The sequence below is a fragment of the Peromyscus maniculatus genome, chromosome 12 (genome assembly GCF_049852395.1).
Source record: "Peromyscus maniculatus bairdii isolate BWxNUB_F1_BW_parent chromosome 12, HU_Pman_BW_mat_3.1, whole genome shotgun sequence".
Lineage (NCBI taxonomy): Eukaryota > Metazoa > Chordata > Mammalia > Rodentia > Cricetidae > Peromyscus > Peromyscus maniculatus.
This window is the reverse complement of record NC_134863.1, coordinates 9,170,031-9,188,702: the sequence shown is the minus strand read 5'-3', so window position 1 is coordinate 9,188,702 and position 18,672 is coordinate 9,170,031. Positions and strand designations below refer to the sequence as shown.

At 54.5% G+C, this 18,672-nt stretch overlaps 1 protein-coding gene across 5 annotated transcripts; it reads left to right on the top strand.

Annotated features, from left to right (window-relative positions):
* The first annotated feature begins 1,818 nt into the window (after positions 1 to 1,818).
* Vwa5b2 (von Willebrand factor A domain containing 5B2) lies at positions 1,819 to 18,623 on the top strand. Of its 5 annotated transcripts, XM_076548557.1 has the most exons (23): positions 1,819 to 1,854; positions 1,995 to 2,132; positions 2,632 to 2,720; positions 3,309 to 3,334; positions 3,559 to 3,707; positions 3,793 to 3,963; positions 6,408 to 6,627; positions 6,795 to 6,952; positions 7,579 to 7,710; positions 7,946 to 8,070; positions 8,425 to 8,580; positions 9,384 to 9,494; positions 9,574 to 9,782; positions 9,870 to 9,981; positions 10,431 to 10,616; positions 14,233 to 14,404; positions 14,487 to 14,803; positions 15,169 to 15,358; positions 15,455 to 15,808; positions 17,116 to 17,253; positions 17,335 to 17,415; positions 17,504 to 17,709; positions 17,796 to 18,623. In XM_076548557.1, the coding sequence occupies exons 2-23, from the start codon at positions 2,051 to 2,053 to the stop codon at positions 18,342 to 18,344; spliced, it is 3,933 nt and encodes a 1,310-aa protein (XP_076404672.1). In that variant the 5' UTR covers positions 1,819 to 1,854; positions 1,995 to 2,050; the 3' UTR covers positions 18,345 to 18,623. The 5 variants fall into 5 exon arrangements, with proteins under 5 accessions (XP_076404672.1, XP_076404673.1, XP_076404677.1 ...); XM_076548558.1 differs by lacking the exon at positions 1,819 to 1,854 and having other exon boundaries at positions 2,000 to 2,132; positions 3,101 to 3,334; positions 6,408 to 6,639; XM_076548562.1 differs by lacking the exons at positions 1,819 to 1,854; positions 1,995 to 2,132 and having other exon boundaries at positions 2,594 to 2,720; positions 3,139 to 3,334; positions 14,490 to 14,803.
* Positions 18,624 to 18,672: the final 49 nt, after the last annotated feature.

Sequence of the window (18,672 nt, the reverse complement as noted above, 5' to 3'; positions counted from 1 at the left end):
CGAGCCACTGGCCCACGGGCTACAGACTGATTTCCGACAGATGCAAGAGCAGTTCAATACAGGAAGAGAGAGCATTTTATTGTTATTTTATTTATTTATTTATTTATTTATTTAAACATAAGGTTGAAACAGGAAGTTTTTCTCCCCACCCACTGGTACCCAAATAACCAGTCAGAGGTTTAATATTAATCACAAACTGTTTGGTCTATGGCTTAGGCTTATTGCTAGCTATTACATCTTAAATTAGCCCATTTCTATTAATCTATATTCTGCCATGTGGCCATGGCATTACTGGTCTACTGGCATGGTGCTCCCTGGGCAGTGGCCTGGCCCCTGGCCCCGCCTTTCTTCTCCCTGTGTCTTTGCTAGGATTTCCCACCTGGCTATAACCTGTCTTGCCATAGGCCAAAGCAGCCTCTTTATTAACCAATGGTAGCAACACATACTTACAGCATACAGAAAGACCATCCCACAACATAAGGTCTCGTATAGTCCAGGTTGGTTTCAAAGTCAAGGTCCTCCTGTCTTTGCCTCCCAAAAATAGTATTTTTTAATTGCATACATTTGGAACTGGAGAGGTGGTTAAGGGGTTAAAAGCACTCGTTCTTGCCGAGAACCAGGGTTGGGTTCCCAGCACCTACACGGTGGCTTACAGCCATGTAAAATCCCAGCTCCAGGGCATTTGATGCCCTCTTCTGGCCCCTTTAGGCACCAGGCATGCATGCCATTCACATGCAGACACGTAGGGGAGGCATTCACATATCTTGTAGGAGTAAACGCTCTCTTCCCACCATGAGGCGTCCCAGAAATCAAACTCAGGCTGTCAGGTGCCAGCAAGCACTTTTACCCTCACCCCCTGGGCTATCCCCGAGTAGTTCCCTTTGTTTGTTTGAGTTTGGTTTGGTTTTTTCGAGATGAGGTTTCTTTGGTAGCTCTGATGAGTGCTGGGATTAGGGGCATGTGCCACCACCACCCAGCTCCAAATAGTATTTTTAACAAACAGTGTGAGCTATTGGACTCTGTATATAAAGGAAACAAACAAAAAACCCTTTACGTCAATCTCACAGCTGAACAAAGTTTACAGCGGCCCATCGGTGCCTGTAATCCCAGCACTGAGAGGCTAAGGTTGGAGAATTGCCACAGATTTTAGGTCAGCATGGTTTACAGTGTGAGATTCCCCCCTCCACCCGCCCCCCCCAAAAAAAAAAAAATAAAAGAGGGACTCAGGTGGCCTAAACCTTTAATCCCAGCACTCGGGAAGCAGAGGCAGGCTGGTCTCTGTAAATCGGAAGCTAGCATGCGACATGCTACTCTACAGAGTGAGTTCCAGGACGGCCAGAGCTGTTACACAGAGAAACCCTGACTCCAAAAGCCAAAAACAAAACAAAACAAAACAAAACAACAAAACCAAAAAACCTATAGGGGACAGGACAGGAAAATCTCAGCAGGCAAAGGCCAAAACCTGTCTTGCTAACAAAAGAGAAGGTTGGGGCTGAGGGTTCAGGTGAGGGGGCGGGGGTTTGCTCCTAAGACTGTGTGGCGATGAAAACTGGATTTAGCCGGAGAGAGTTAATAAGAGAGCAGTGGAAACGCCTGGGTCTGGCTGAAAAAGCCATTCCTCCCTGGCTGCCTCCACCCACAGCTCTCCTTAACTTCTCTTTGCGGAACTGGAGTAGGGCATCTTTAGGAGTGCTTGCATCGGTGACCCAAACAGACGTCCTCCCACTTCCCGAGATTCTTGGACTCTTCCCTCAAGGTCCTGGGGGAAATCTTACAGGACACTGTCCAACCCGCGAAAATCCTGCCGATAACAAGGGACCTGTTTTTTGAAGCAACAATGTTTTCTTCCCTCAGGTGCTATGCGGATGGTGGGGGGCGGGGGTCGCTGCTGTGACAGGAACAGTCCGCGCCCCTGGGAAAGCTGGAAGGCTTTTCAGTCTCCAGGCTTCCTCCTTGAGTAAGCAAGCCACCCGGCACGTCTTCCCCGCTCCCAGCAGAGGAAGGGAATAAGCGCAGTGATGGCTGGGCAGGCTGCTTCCGGGTGGGGACGATGCGGCAGCAAAGGGGAGCCTCGACTGAGGCTAGTGAGCACGCAAAACCGAGGCACATGCCGCGAAAGGAGAGGTTTCTAGGTAACTGCGAAGTATTTTGCTTCTTGCGGGGACGAGGCTTAGCTGGTGGGACACTGGTTTCCGCTGCGGTTCTGAGGGAGGGTCACCGCAGTGAATGGCAGTCCACCAAGGGCGGGGTGGTGGTGGGTGGGCCACTGCAGTGCTGGGAAGCGGGTGTGTGTTGGCAGACTCCGCCGCCCAGAGGGATGGAGAGAGGTGGGGCCTCGGAGGCCTCACGCTGGCATTGGTGGGGGTCGTGCAGCCGCTGGGGTGCTGCTGTCTCTGCACTGCGGAGTCTCGCCTGGCTCCGCCGGCCTGGGCTGACGCGGAGGCGGTACGGTGCCCGAAGGAGGGAGGGGAGCCGGGGAGCCGCAGCCCCCACCGCAGGGGCGAGCGGGCGGGGCAGAGGCGGGCTGGAGGGGCGGCCCCTTGCACCCCGGGCGGGACTACCAGCAGCCAGACTGGCGACAGTCTCCCGGCTCACAGCATCTCGGCTGTAGTTCCTAACCGGACCCCGCAGGTGCACGGACAAGGGCAGCCTGGAGCCCAGGGGAGGCATCACCCACTCTTGTCTGGTCGCGACGCCCACAACTCCGCCAAGAAGTGACGGTGAGGCTTGGGCTGCCCAAAGGGAGGGGGTGATCCCAAGACCCACCCTGTAGCATCCCCCCCGTGGCTACCTCAGCAGCCATCTAGGCTCAGGCCAGCCTGGGCAGGGAGAGGCGCTCTAGACAGATCCCATGGACCCCCGCTGCCAGGACACCTCTGCACATCCGACCTCCCCAGACGCGTTTTCCCCTCCCTTTCTTGTTCTTCCTACTGCAACCTTCCAAGCCAGTCCGCAGCCTCTCTCAGTACTCCAGTCTCGAAAGGCAAGGAGAGATAAAGACTGCAGCTCTTTGGGCTCCTTGTCTCAGCCGGGCCCTGGGGACCCTTGGGAGCTAGGGGCGCCTGGGACGATGCTGGCCCTTTAAACCTTGGCTCTCCAGAGTATCTTCCATCTCTCCATACGCGCCACTTCCGACAGCTGGCAGCCGTGGGGAACCCAGCGGAAGGGGGCAGGTACGGGGGTGGTGGCGAGGCCCCGAGAAGGTGCAGGAACATCTGTGGACACCCCCCGACACACAGCCGCAGGGGGACTGGCGGGCGCCTGGACTGGAGGGTTAACCATTAACCCTCCACTTCTCCGCTGCTCAGAGCTGCCCTGCGCTCCAGCTACCCAGGTAACGGGCGAGGATGCCCATCTTGCCATCCCTACAACCCCCCTTTCTTATCTGCCCCACCACCTGTCTGCCTGGAGGCGGGGGAGAGGGGGGAGGGAGTTCCCGGCTCAGCCTTGCGCCCTCTCCTCTCCGGAGTCCCCAGCCCGAGTTAGGGTCAGGTAGCATAGCTCGCCTTCAGGGCGCAGAGAGGGCCGCCCCTCTCATCCAGCCCCCTGTTCGCGCAGGGTGGGCACCATGCCCGGCCTGTACTGCCCCTCCAGCTGGACGCCGCTGCCGCTCACCGACTCCTGTGTCCGGGCCTATGCCAAGGGACCCTGTCTCAGCCTGCGGGCCCGGCTCACCTACCACAACCCGCAGCCCCAGCCGGTGGACGGTGAGGCCTGGTGCGGGTGCGGGTGCGGGGAGGTAGCAAGTGTCAGGCGGGGTTCGACAGCGCATCTGCCCGCTCCGGCTCGCAGGCGTGTTCGTGTACCCGCTGGCCGAGGCGGAGGTGGTATCTGGCTTCGAGGCCGAGGCAGCCGGACGGCGCGTCTCCTTCCAGCTGCAGAGCCGGCGCCGCTCCCAGGCTCCCTGCTGCCGCGCTCTGGGCCCCGGACTGGGGACCTCTACACCCCGCCGCTGTGCGCAGGGTAAGCTCTGAGCCCGAACCCGCACCCTCGAATGCCAGCCACAGCTCGGGTTCTTGCACCCTCGTGCCTCCCGCCAGTCTTCTTTCTTCTTCCAGACACTGATTTTATTTTCCATCCATTGATTCATCCTTTCATCCAACAATCATAGACTGGGCACCCGACCTGGACCTGGTGCTGGAAGAATGTGGCCCAGGCCGAGTCTGAGGTTCACAGCCAGGCAGACAGACACAGCAGGCACTGTACCTACGGTCCAGGTGGCCATGGTCTCTTTAGGATGAGGCAGAGAGCACTCTTTCCCGAGGGAGCGCTCCCCAGTCCCTTATCTCCTAGGCTACACACCTGAGCCTAGTCCCTGTGAACCTGTAAACTGAGTAGTTCCTGAATCAAATGCAAAGCCCTGCCTAACAGACCAGGTTCTCACTCCATCTCGCTAGCCTCCCTCTGGCACCCACCAGGTACCACAGAACTTCTGCACCAGCTCCTTTTCTGTCTTCCTGTTCTACCACCCCTGGTTCTAACCAGCGCATTGGTGCTCAGTCTTTGAGAGTTATTCATATGCTTCTCCTTACAAAACTCTCCCTCATCCTGCACAAATAACTGATTGCACTCTCCCCTTGCTCCTCAGCCCGGGGCACTAAAGAGGGAGAGTCATTGTCACTGTCCCTGCCTGTCTGTCTGTCCTGAAGCGTTAGCTCCTGAGTTCAGGGCTGGGCTTTGGTCTCTAGACTCCATCATCTGACACAGAAAAGGGACCCAGTGAGTCTGAAGGGGATGGAAGTCCCGCCCTGTGCTGTGTTCTGTGGTTCACACCCTGTTCTCTTGTGTATTCATTTATATACTCATTTGATTTTTGCTCATATGGACTATCAGGTAAGAAAAAGGACAGAGCCGGGCGGTGGTGGCGCACGCCTTTAATCCCAGCACTCGGGAGGCAGAGACAGGCGGATCTCTGTGAGTTTGAGGCCAGCCTGGGCTACCAAGTGAGCTCCAGGAAAGGCACAAAGCTACACAGAGAAACCCTGTCTCGAAAAACCAAAAAAAAAAAAAAAAAAAAAAAAAGAAAAAAAAAGAAAAAGGACAGAATCCACTGGTGTTGAGAGTTGGATTAAAGCCTCACAGACAGGTAGACTCAAGAATAAGGTCCGAGCTCTGCCCCCAGGAATGTTCCAGAAAGATGAGCCAGCATTTAACTGGAAGAGTAGAAATTGGTGAAGTGGAGATTAGGGCTATAAACAAAAATGATAGCAATACAGGACCCCAAGTGATTTTCAGCTTATGAAGCCTACGTGAAGTTCTATAAGCTACACAATGTATAGAATGTGCACTGTTTCCCTCGATCTTTTATTGGCAACGGAAGTGATGGCCATGGCCCTCTAAGTTTGGGGGCTTTGCATTCGTTATTTCATTTATTCCTCACCATAATCTCCGGTATATAATTGTGTTCTCCATTTTATGTAAGAGGAAATGAAGGCTCCCAAGAGGACTGTCGAGTGACACAATTAGAAGCCACAGCGCTCAGGCTCGAAACCTGACTGTGTTCTTCTCACTGTGTCAGTCATCGGCGGCTGCACGGGAGCCCCACTTTGTTGTTGTTGTTTGTTTGTTTTTAGTTTTTGAGACAAGGTCTCACTAAGAAGCTCTGGCTGTCCTGGAACTCACTCTGTAGACCAGGCTGGCCTCAAACTTTCAGAGCTCCACCTGCCTCTGGCTCCCAAGTGCTCCCAAAGGCGTGCGCCGTCATGCTGGGCTTTCTCTCTCTCCCTCCCTCCCTCCCACCTACTTTTTTTTTTATTTACCTTCTTTCTTTTTTATTTTTTTCTTCCCTTAACTTATTCAGCCAATTATTTCTGGAAAGGATGAACAAATGATTGTTATGAGACAAGGCAAAGTGGGGCTGTAAAGGTAAACTGAGGCCAGACTGGGTAGCTGGGAGTCACATCCAGCAGTAATGGTGACTCAACCCCACCAGTCCTCAAAGAAGTCTACGTTCTAAACAGATTCCGTCCTTTGTGCGTGAACGCTGTCCTGTGTCCTCCAAACTGCTTCTAAGCACATTGCTGCCCCCAACCTCTCTGAAAAGGTAGAAACTTCAGGAGCCGCCCTAGTGGGCCCTGGGGGGCCCTGGACCTTTGTGAGCAGAGAAGGAGGTGTCCGTCCACGAAGGGTGAACAGGACCTTAGGAATGGGTGTGCCCCTCTCCCCAGGCCTCCATCAGCTGTGGTGTGGATGTGCTCTTGCCTGGTGACCGCCAGATCCCCCATCAGCTTGCCTCTCTCACCACCGTCCACCTCACGAGTCATCCTGTCTCATGTGTCTTGCCAACCACACAAAGTCCTGCTTTACCAGACTTTGTGGTGACTCAGTTTCCCCACCACCACCACCACCATCTTCCCGCATCCTCCCTGCTTCTAATATTCTCTGACCCCCTTTCTTACTTGCCGTAGGTCATCTTGTCTTGGATCTGGCCCAAGCCCGGTCCACGCTGGTGTTGCCCACTGGCCTCGTTGCTGCGGCTGGTACCATGACAGTGACCCTGTGCAGCAGCCGGGAGTTGCCCTCCAGGCCTGATGGGGTGATGCATGTGGCCCTGCCCACTGTGTTCACCCCACTGGCCCAGCCAGGCCTGCCGGGGTCCCCCAGGTCTCCGGGGCTCTGTGACGACAGGTTGGGCCTATGGTGATTCTCTTCATCCCTCCCTCCACTTCTGTGGGTCTAGTGAGGGTGAGGGGGCCCCAGGGGATGGGCGGAGTGAGGAAGGGTGGGGGTCAGTCAGCCAGAAGGGCGAGTGACCTTCCGAGTGGCCCACCAACCCTCCCCATGCTCCCTTCTAGCCCTACCAGCTGCTTCGGGGTAGGCAGCCCTGAGGAGGAAGGGCCGGCCTGGGAGCAACCAACTGCCCCTCCGGACGTGTTCTCGGGCCCTGCCCACTGTCCAGCTCCGTATACCTTCTCCTTCGAGATGCTGGTGACCGGGCCGTGTCTGTTGGCAGGTAGGTGTAGCTAGCCTAGCCTACCCACCCTACTCAGTGTGGCAGACTGGGAAATAATTCACAGCTCATAGATAAGAAAACAGGGGTAAAAAGAAGGCAGAGACTGGTCTTAGGAACCTCTAATTAGTATTTTTGTTTTTGCTTGTGTGTTTGTTTGAGACAGAGTTTCATATAGTCCAGGCTAGCCTCAAACTTGTTAGGTAGCTAAAAAAAAACGACCTTGTACCCCTGATCCTCCTGTCTCTCTCTCCTGCCTGTACCAGACTGGCTCCCACACTATTTTTATCAGTGTAATTCATTTATATACTACTCTATTCATCGTGTCGAGAGCGGTACTTAACAGTGGCAGTGGTCCAGGTAACGAAGTAGATCTTCCTTTGTGCAAGAGCTGGAGGGAGGAGGCTAATTGAATATGTCGCCCTCTGACCAGCTCGAGCACAGGCCTGGGAACCCCCATTCTAGCCCTTGTTAGCAGATGTATCCTTCCTTCTCTGGGTAAGCCTGAAGATGAGACTTGGAACAGAGCTACATCAGCCTCTATCCCTGCCACCGTTATCTGGGAAGCCAGTACCGTGTCTTGGGGCCTGGGGTGGCATGAGTGACTCATCCTTACCTCTGTCCCTCAGGCCTGGAGAGTCCCTCTCATGCCCTGCGCGCGGATGCCCTCCCTCATGCCAGCTCTGCAGCCACTATCTGCGTCACGCTGGCAGAGGGCCACCGGTGTGACCGGGCCTTGGAGATCCTCCTGTATCCCAGTGGTGAGAGATGGGCCCCACGGTGGACCAGCCCTGATACGCTTACGAATGGCATGCCCGAGAAGCAGTGTTCAATTACGGTTTAGAACTCCAGGCAAGATGAACCAAGTCATCTCGGAGGATGGGCCCCGCGAGGCAGAGAGGCTGCACCTGCAGGGGCCCTCTGGAGACAGAGGGCTGGGCAGTTGGGGTTCAGAGGCAGGGACGGCCTGACGGGGGTGGTGTGTCTTCTTTTCAGAGCCGCATCAGCCACACTTGATGCTGGAGGCTGGTAGCTTGAGCGCAGCGGAGTATGAGGCCCAAGTGAGGGCCCGTCCCGACTTTCAGAGGTTGCAGCGAAGGGACAGTGATGGAGAACGGCAGGTATGCGACCAGGCTGTGGAGCTGGCTCAAACCCCACGAGAAGCAGGCAGGTGGACCCATGTCGGGACGAGTGGGGCCTCTGTTCTCAGGACGCTCTCAGTGGTGCCCCGCCATCACAGAGGGTAGCCAATAATCACAGGAGCCCTGCAAGAACCCCTCTGAGACAGGTCTCTGAGGGGGGAGGCAGGTCTAACGTAGGCAGCCAGCAGCCAGGATGTCATTCAATGGCTACAAAATAGAGCCCCCTTTAGGTGAATCTGCTAGAAAAAAAGGCCCCAAGGCTGGGTGCCCGGCCCCACCCAGACACAGCTGCACTGCATCTGGCTTAAGGCTGACTCCTGCTCCTGTGCTCAGGTGTGGTTCCTGCAGCGGCGTTTCCATAAGGACATCTTGCTGAACCCTGTGCTGGTGCTGAGCTTCTGCCCAGACCTGAGCTCCACACCTGGACACCTGAGTGCGGCCACGCGGGAGCTCCTCTTCCTGCTGGACGGCAGCAGCGCAGCACACAAGGCCTGTGGGGCTCAGTGTGTGGGCGTGGGCGTGGGGCTCAGTGTGTAGGCGTGGGCGTGGGGCTCAGTGTGTGGGCGTGGGGCTCAGTGTGTGGGCGTGGGGCTCAGTGTGTGGGCGTGGGGCTCAGTGTGTGGGCGTGGGCGTGGGGCTCAGTGTGTGGGCGTGGGGCGTGGGGGTTGGCAGCAGGCTGTGCCAGGCTGCGGCAGCCTCTTGAGGTCAGGGATTCCCTCCCTCGTTGTTTACCACATTATCTACCAAAGAGGGGCCCAATTCTACCTCCGTGGGTCTCTCCCAGACTCCAAGACAGGAGCTCTCTCTCTCTCTCTCTCTCTCTCTCTCTCTCTCTCTCTCTCTCTCTCTCTCTCTCTCTCCACACACACACACACACACACACACACACACACACACACACACACACAGCCTTGACTGTCCCGGAACTCATTCTGTAGACCAGGCTGGCCTCGAACTCACAGAGATCCGCCTGGCTCTGCCTCCCGAGTGCTGGGATTAAAGGCGTGCGCCACCACCACCCCTAGTGCTCACACTCTGCAAACAGGCACAAAGATGAAAACTTCACACACACATGCACTCCACCAGAGAGTCCCACATCCAAAGGTCTCTCATATACTTCGAGGCTCCCTTATGTTCCCAGGGACCCACTTCTTCACACGCTCGGGGCTTCTCTCACATGACCTCAGCCAGCCCGTTTAATGATAGCCTGGAGAAGACAAAACACTCTGCTGTTCTTGCTCTCTACCGGTGCCAATGGGGCCTCTCACGCTTTTCATCCTGGCCTTCCCCAGGATGCCATTGTTTTGGCTGTAAAATCCCTCCCAGCCCAGACGCTTGTCAACCTAGCCACGTTTGGGACATTGGTACAGCCACTCTTCCCGGAGAGCCGGCCTTGCAGTGATGTGAGTATAGGCCAGGCTCTGGGGGCTTCATGGAGATGTTTCAGGCTAGCCCAGCCCAGCCCAAGCCCTTTCTCTCCAGGACACTGTGCAGCTGATCTGTGAGAGCGTTGAGACTCTGCAGGCTGTGAGTGGGCCCCCTGATGTGCTGGCTGTATTGGATTGGGCCTTGGGGCAACCCCAGCACAGGGCCCATCCTCGGCAGCTGTTCCTGATCACTGCTGCCTCCCCAATGGCTGCCACTTCTCACCAAGCCCTGGAGTTCATGAGGTGGCACAGAGGGGCAGCCAGGTATGGAGTGGGCAGGTGTAACTCGCTGAGATCGACCACACCCCTAAGATACTCCTGAATGTCACAGCTGCTTCCCTCCCCTGCCAGGTGCTTCTCCTTTGCATTGGCCCCTGCCTGCCACCAGCTGCTCCATGGCTTGTCTGTCCTCAGCAGGGGGCAGGCCTACTTCCTGAGGCCTGGGGAGAGACTGCAGCCTAAGGTGAGTGTGAACCTGTGCTTGATCACCTACTTCTGGAGGGCTTTCTCCAGAGCTGCACATGGAATCTGAAACAGCCTGGTCAGGCCCTGTGATCTTGGTACTCTTACCAGACTTCTTTCTGGTCAGTCTCTCTCCCCGAGAAACCCACAGAACTATCGGTGCTACTGAGGGAGGCTGTGGGAAGCCAGAGGTATGGGGACGTAGCCTGAAAGGAGCCCCATCTTCAAGTCTGTCCCACCCAGGAGACAGACCAAGCCCCGAGACTGCGTACCTGGTTCCTTTGCTTGAGTATACCCCATCTCCTTCTCCTGAACCCAGCCTGATTACGCTCCCCATCAGCACAGGGCTGGACAGAGGACACTGGGGAAGGGCAGCCTGCCAGCTCTGTCTGTCTGTCTGTCTGTCTGTCCGTGACACCCTCCCCCCATGTCCTTTGGCATCCCTTCCAGCTGGTACAGGCTCTGCGGAAGGCGCTGGAACCTGCTTTGAGTGACATCTCTGTGGACTGGTTTGTGCCCGATGCTGTGGAGGCACTGCTGACGCCCCGGGAGATCCCAGCACTCTACCCTGGGGACCAGCTGCTTGGCTACTGCTCACTTTTCAGGGTGGATGGCTTCCGGTCCCGTGCTCTGGGGGTAGGACTGGGCAGGCTATGGCATGCTAGGAGGGCTTGCAGGGGCTGAAGTCTGGGCATCTCCTTCCCTGTCATCCTCCCTTTCTTTTTGGGCTTTGAGACAGTGTTTCTCTTTTTCTCTCTTTCTTTCTCTCTTTCTTTCTTTCTTTCTTTCTTTCTTTCTTTCTTTCTTTCTTTCTTTCTTTCTTTCTTTCTTTCTTTCTCTCTCTCTCTCTCTCTCTCTCTCTCCCTCTCCTCTCCTCTCCTCTCCTCTCCTCTCCTCTCCTCTCCTCTCCTCTCCTCTCCTCTCCTCTCCTCTCCTCTCCTCTCCTCTCCTCTCCTCTCCTCTCTCTCTCTCTCTCTCTCTCTCTCTCTCTCTCTCTCTCTCTCTCTTTTAATGCTTTAAAAAAAAACTTATGTGCATTGGTGTTTTGCCTGCATGTATATCTGTATGATGGTGTCAGATACCCTGGAACCAGGGTTACAGCCATGTGGGTGGGTGCTGGGAATTGAACCTGGGTCCTCTGGTAAGACAGCCAGTGCTCTTAATCACTGAGCCACCTCTCCAGCCTGGAGACAGGGTTTCTGTTGTAGCCCTGGCTGTCCTGGAACTCAGTCTGTAGACCAGGCTGGCCTCGAACTCACAGAGATCCACCTGCCTCAGCCTCCAGAGTGCTGGGATTAAAGGCATGTACCACCACTACTTGGCTTTATTCTTTTTAGAATTTTTCAAAATTACACTTACTTGTTTTTGTGTAAGTGTACAGTACTCGCAATGGTGTGTAATTTGGAGGTCAGAGGACAACTTGTGGGAGTTTGTTCTTTCCATCTACCATGTGAGTCATGGGGCTTGAACTCAAGATGTCAGGCTTGGTGGCAAGCACCTAAAACTTCACCCAGTACCTTTCAGAAGGCACCATCTGGGCTGGAGAGATGGCGCGCGCGCACGTCAAGAGCATTTGTTCTTGTAGAAGACCCAGGTTCAGTTCCTAGCACCCACATGGTGGCTCACAACCATCCATCACTCCAGATCTAGGGGATCTGACCCCGTCTTGTGACCCTGGGCTCTAGACACACACACGGTGCAATAGGCATACATGCAAGCAAGACACCATATGCATAACTTGAAACAAAGCTTCAACAAAACTTGAAAGTCTTTTTAAAGCAAGCAAGCTCCGCCTGGCCATTTCTGGTGACACTCGCTGATAGGAGAGCTCATGTCTCTGCTGCTCCTGTCCCAGCCCTGTCCCATTCTGGCTGTTTGATGTCAGCAAGTCACTTAGCCTCTCTGAGCCCACTGCCTCCTAGGGAAATAATGCGGCTTTTTGGTAGTGTTTTGAATTAATTTATTTTATGAGTGTTTGCATGTGCCCCCCATGTGTGCCTGGTGCCCTTGGAGGTCAAAGGAGGGCACTAGATCCCCTGGCACTGGCGTTACAGATGGTTGTGAGCTGTCGTGTGGGTGCTGGGAACTGAACCTGGGTCCTGTACAGGAACAAGTGCCCTTAACCTCTGAGCCACCTCTCCGGCCACAGATGATGTGTGTCATGGGCTGCCGGGAAGCAGATCTTGAGTGCTCTTGGCAGGATACCTGGCCCACAGTAGGGCTTTCAGATGTAGCTGTTATTTATTTATTTTTTATGAAACTCTCTCTAGAGGAACTACTCATGCCTCCTCCTTTTTGATTATGAGGCCACAGAACAGACTGTGTGCCCTCGCCAGGTGGCCAGCTCAGGCCAGTTCTGCAGCTCAGCTTTACAGCAGCTTTATTACTGGCAAGATCAACATGTTGGCTTCGTTTTATTTATTTTTTTATTTTTATTTTATTTGATGTGCATTGGTGTTTTGCCTGCATGCATGCTGTGTAAGGGTGTTGGATCCTTTGGAACTGGAGTTATAGACCGTTGTGAGCTGCCATGTGGGTGCTGGGAATTGAACGCAGATCTTCTGGAAGGGCAGCCAGTGCTATTAAATTTTTATGTACATGAATGTTCTGCCGGTACCTGTGTATGCGCACCATGTGTGAGCCTGGTGCCTGTGGAGGTCAGAAGAGGGTGTCTGTTCCCCCGGGATTGGGGTTACATACAGTTGAGCCACCATGTGGGCGCTGGGAATCAAATTTGGGTTCTCCACAAGACCAATAAGTGCTCTTAACCACAGAGCCAACTGTCCAGCCTCCTGTGTTCTCTTTAAATTTTTTATATTTAATTTTAAAAATATTTTTTGGCTTTTTGTTTGTTTTTCAAGACAAAGTTTCTCTGTGTAACAGTCCTGGAACTTGCTCTATAGACCAGGCTGGCCTTGAACTCATAGAGATCCACCTGCCTCTGCCTCTTGAGTGCTGGGATTACAGGTGTGTGCCACTACTGCCGGTCATATTTTAAATTTTTAGTTAAGATCTAATTATATCACTTCTCCCCTTCTATTCCCTCTTTCCAACCCCTCTAATGCCCCCCCCAACTCCCTCTCAAATTGATGGCCTCATCTTTATTGATTTATATATACACAAACACTGCTCAGTTTGTCTAAAGTTGCTTGTGTGTTTATGATTTCAAGGCTGACCACTTAATTAGGGAGCTCATCCCTGGGAGAGACTGATCTTCCCTCTCTTAGCAATTATTAGTTGCCTATAGTTCTTTGTCTAGGAGTGGAAACGGTATGGTTTCTCCCTTCTACATTAGCAGAATTGGCAGTAAGTATAGTCATTGTTAGGTCTTGTTTAGGCAGCCATGTTGAGGTATCATGGGTCTGGCTTTCCTGTTATTTCTAGGAGACACAATCTTATAGCAGTTTTTTTGTTTTTTTTTTTTTTGGTTTTTTTTTACCCCTTCAAGACAGGGTTTCTCTGTGTATTTTTGGTGCCTGTCCTGGATCTTGCTCTGTAGACCAGGCTGGCCTTGAATTCATAGAGATCCACCTGTCTCTGCCTCCTGAGTGCTGGGATTAAAGGTGTGTGCCATTTGGGCTTGGGCAATGGCTCAGTGTGTTAAGGCACTTGCTGCCAAGCCTGATGACTTGAGTTCAATCCCAGGACCCACATGGTAGGAGAGAACCAACTCCTGCAAGTTGTCCTCTGACCCCCACAGGTAAGCTGTGGCTTGTACACACATACAACACATCCCTAATAATAGTAAATAAAGGCTTTTTAAAACCGTATTACATTTTTATTTACTTGAGTGTGTGGGTGTATGCATACCATAACATTCATGTGGAGGTCTGAGAGCAACTTTGTACACTCAGTTTGTCTTTCTAGCTTTACATTGGTTCCAGGGGTCAAGCATAAGTGGTCAGGTTTGTACAGCAAGTGCCTTTACCCACTGAGCCATTTTGCTGGTCCTTGTTTCTTACTTATTAGCTTTTACTTGCTATGACTTAAAATTATGCTTGGAGCTGGATGTGGTGGTGGTGCACACCTTTAATCCCAGCACTCAGGAGACAGGCAGGCGGATCTCTGTGAGTTTGAGGTCGGCCTGGTCTACAGAGTGAGTTCTAGGACATCCAGAGCTATATAGTGAGACTCTGTCTCAGAAAAACAAACAAACAAAACTATATATATATACATACATACACACACACACATACATGCTTGGGAAAAGGTATTAATTAGTATAAATTTTCCTCAATACCGGTTTCCCCAGGGCCAAGAGCCTGGTTGGCAGAGCTTGGGCGGTTCCGTGTTCCCATCTCCAGAGGAGGCAGTCTCTGTCACCAGCCCTGGCACTGAGCCTACACACACCACAGAGCCACCGGGAACAAGCACTGTGTCGGCAGAGCTGTCGAGCCCGTGGGCTGCAGGAGACTCAGAGCAGAGTGAGCATCCTGGCATGTCTGTAGCTGTGTGGGACAGGGCAAGGGGCAGGGTCGGGGCTGGGCTTATTCTCCTGCTTTCCAGCAGGCATGGAAGCTCTGACTGACCCAGTCACGGACCCTGGACCCAATCCCTCATCTGACACGGCTATATGGCGTCGAATCTTCCAGTCCTCATACATCCGGGAGCAGTATGTGCTGACTCACTGCTCTGCCAGCCCTGAGCCAGGCCCAGGCTCCACCTGCAGCAGCGAGTCCCCAGGATCTCAGGGCCCTGGCTCCCCCAATGGCAGTCTTCCCCTGGATCCCCCTTCTCAGCAGGGCTGCCGAAGCCTGGCCTGGGTAGAACCTGCGGGCTCCCGCTCTTGCCCCCTGCCTGTACCCCCACCAGCTCCATTCAAGGTGAGATCTAGCACACATTCATCCATCATGTATCCAGCAAACATTTATTTACCTCTTCCGTGTGCAATGTTTATTATTAAGTCTAACTAGAGATAGACGGGTAATCCACATGTGTGATGTCACAACCAGTAGTGAGCATGGAGAGACATGTATGGGTGCTGAGAGTCAGACTGACTGCTAGAGGGAGTTAGGAAAGTAAGGTATGCCAAGGAGAAGCAGCAAATTCTTGCACATATATAAAAAGAGTCAAGAAACCATCTGAAGCAGGAAATACTGTTAGGTGCATAGAATTATAGGCAGCTGCCACGTTATGGTGGCCAGAGACTGAATTCCTCGACTAGTGACCTTCCACATCTCACCCACAGGTGGGAGCCTTGAGCGCTGAGGTGCTGGGCCGTCGGCACAGAGCAGCTCTGGCTGGGCGAAGTCTCTCATCTCCCTCAGGCCGGGCAAACCCAGTCCCTGGTAGACCCCGACACCCCTCTCTAGATGCAATAGCAGACGGAACAGGTCCTGAGCCAAGACAAGAGCTGGGTCAGGGCCTGGATGATTCAGGTAAGGGCTGGGTGGGAAACGGGGTTTCTGACACCAAGGCTGTGGGGACATGCAGCACAGTGCACCCTGTCACCCATACCCGACATCTCTCCCCAGGAAACCTGCTCTCCCCAGCTCCCCTGGACTGGGACACGCTGATGGAGCCATCTTTCTTATTCAAGGCTGTGCCACCCAATGGGGATTCAGCTCCTCCAGCAGAGCCTCTGCCTCCCCAGGCTCCACGTTGTCATGTGGTGATCCGGGCCCTGTGTGGGGACCAGCCAGTGTGCTGGGAGGTGGGTGTAGGGCTGGAGGAGCTCTGGGATCCTGGGGATGGCTCACAGCCTGCATCACTCCCCGTAAGAGAAGCGGCGTGGGATCAGGCACTCCACCGGCTGACCGCAGCCTCTGTGGTCCGGGACAACGAACAGCTGGCTCTCCGTGGAAGAGCCGAAACCACGGCCGAGCACGGTAAGTGGCCAGCAGACACAGCTTGGGCACAAAGGCTTGGAACGGAGACTAGTAAAGTGCGGGTCTGTGTGTTAAATCCCGGCTCCTTACTCGGCCACACGAGATTTGAGGGCACTCACCACAATGGGGGGACTCATCACACTGAGGGCACTCACCACACTGACAAGGGAAGGAATTTTGCAGAGTAATGAGAAAAAGTGAAAGTAAAGGAAACTAGGGCTGGAGAGATGGCTCAGTAGTTAGAGCACTGGCTGCTCTCCCAGAGGACCCGGTTCAATGCCCAGCACCCACATGGTGGCTCACAACCATCTGTAACTCCAGTTCCAGGAGATCCAACACCCTCTTCTGGCCTCTATGCGCACCAGGCATGTATGTAATGCAAAGACACACATGCAGGCAAAACGCCCCCACACACAAAACAATAATAAATGATAAAAGGAAACAAAGGTATATTACAAGATACACAACATCAAGTTATATACTCTTGCAAGCATAGGACCCCAAATTAGGACGCTTCCTAGCAGCCAAAACAGAAGGCAGCATGATCTTGTAATAAAGTGAATGCAACAGGAAAACAAATCTTCCATTCAAGACTATTAAGATCCAAGCTGTAAGTACCCAAGTCACATGACGTTAATGACTACCAGGTTGGATCATGCCGACAGAACTGGGGGAAGGAGCCTGTGGCTCCGCCCACCCCTGCAGTTGATCTCCATGAACACGTGGAGTGGTGAACAGTACTCGTGCTGGGGGTCGGGGCACTTGTCTGAAATCCTAGCAGTCGCCAGGCTAAGGCAAGAAGATTGAAAGTTCTGGGCCAACCTAGGTTACCTAAGACCTTGTCAAAAATAAAGAGCCTCCCTGAAGTCCTGGGGTGGGCCATCCAATACCCTTAGGTACTCTAAGGCTTGCCTATGCCCAACCCCCTCCCTACATCTGAATCATACAAACAAGAAGGAAAGCTGGGTGTGAGTGTGGTGTACATCTCAACACTGAAGGCCAAGGCGGGAGGATCACTCTAGGTTACCAACTTCTGGGCTCTGGGGGGTCCTGGTCCTACTGTGGGTTGGAGATTCAGCCAATTGTCAAAGTCGGGAAGAGCTGGCTCTGGATCGCCTTTGGCCATCCTCGATGTTCAAAGGGAACAGGAGCCGTAGGGAACATTCTAGTTGTGTTTGAGACAGGGTCTCACCCTGCAGCCCTGGCTGGCCTGGAACTCACAGACGTCCACTTGCCTTAGCCTCCCGAGCACTGGGATCCAAGCCACTTTCGGCTTTCCAGTGTTTTCATGCTGCTTTGATTCGCAGGCCGAGTCAGACGGTCCTGGGTCCGAGCCGTTCAGACGAGCAAGGCCAGCTCTGCCCCATCCCACTTCACCTGCCCTGTTGCTGTAGATGCTTCCACTAGGGAGGTCTTGCCTGGAGCCCTGCAGGTGTGGAGTTCAGGTACGGTCCTTCCCTGGTGACCGCGGGTGTGCCTCTCACCTCGCTGGCTACCCAATGGGACTGACTCCTGTGTTCCTGCAGATCCAGCTGAGCTCCCGGGCACCTCTGCCTCTCAAGAACCTCCAGCTGCAGCCCCGCTGCCCACTGCAGCCCACTCTAAAGGTATGGCTCAGATGCGGTGGGCTGGGCGCAAGTGGCCTTTGGGAGTTGGGTGCCCCTACTGTAGGACATCAGGGAGGCTCTTCTGCAGGTGCCTGGGACCCGGACCTAAATGCTAACTCCAAGTCGGCACTGGGGGAGCCCACATCTCCTACTGGAGGTCATCGTGGCTTGCCCCGCCAGCCTTCCGCCTCCTCCAGGCTCGGCCTGGGCCGTCATCGCAGACTCTGCAGCTCCAATGAGGGCCAGATTAGTGAGAGCACCAGCGGCGGCAGCGACCACGACTACCTGCCTTTGGTGAGGACTGGGGAGGTGGAGGGTGGCACCATCGGAGCCAGAGCTCTGTCTCAGCTCCCCTCTCCCCCCACCTCTTCTCTCCTCAGGTGCGACTGCAAGAGGCGCGGGGCTCCTTCCGCCTGGACGAGCCCTTCTGTGCCGCTGTGTGCATTCCTCAAGAGCGCCTGTGCCGGGCCTCACCCTTTGCTGCCCACCGCGCCAGCCTCAGCCCCACCTCGGCCTCATCTCCCTGGGCACTGCTGGGCCCTGGTATTGGCCAGGGTGACAGCGCCACGGCCTCCTGCAGCCAGTCCCCCAGCTCGGGCTCTGAGGGTCCAGGCCAAGCAGACAGTGGACGGGGCTCAGATACTGAGGTCTCAGAAGGAATGGGAAGGCAGGGCAGCTCTGACCTGCGGGGGCGTACCTGGGCCACAGCGGTGGCCCTGGCGTGGCTGGAGCACCGCTGCGCCGCGGCCTTTGGCGAGTGGGAACTGACAGCATCCAAAGCGGATTGCTGGCTGAGGGCCCAGCACCTGCCTGATGGCCTCGATCTGACTGCTCTCAAAGCCGCTGCCCGGGGGCTCTTTTTGTTACTGCGACACTGGGACCAAAATCTGCAGCTCCACTTGCTGTGTTACAGCCCTGCCAATGTGTGAGGCTGCCTGCAGCTCTGGCTAGCGACCCCCCAACATGAAGTCACTGCCACCCAGGGCCAGTCTCTCGGTGCTGGGAAAGAGTAAGTTGGTGTCTGCTGTCCTCCACCGCTTCGTTCCCTCCCCCAAACACCCTGGCCACCACAGAAAGTGCCTGCCTGTGCTCTCTCTCTCCTCCACACCACACCCCTCCCATGTGCTCTGAGCTCTCTATAGGACAACGGAAGAGGAGAGAGCCACAGCCCCAGATCCTATGCAATAAAGTGCCTCTAAGACTGCCTGAGGGGGTTTTATCTGTTGGGAAGATGCACCTCACAGCATCCAGGCACAA

Bases quoted from the DNA above. Each gene is read 5' to 3' on its own strand.
- Vwa5b2 (XM_076548557.1), top strand. From the start codon at position 2,051: ATGCGGCAGCAAAGGGGAGCCTCGACTGAGGCTAGTGAGCACGCAAAA. The intron at 2,721-3,308 runs GTGAGGCTTGGG...TCCGCTGCTCAG, and splicing joins AACTCCGCCAAGAAGTGACG to AGCTGCCCTGCGCTCCAGCT. The intron at 8,581-9,383 runs GCCTGTGGGGCT...GGCCTTCCCCAG, and splicing joins GCAGCAGCGCAGCACACAAG to GATGCCATTGTTTTGGCTGT.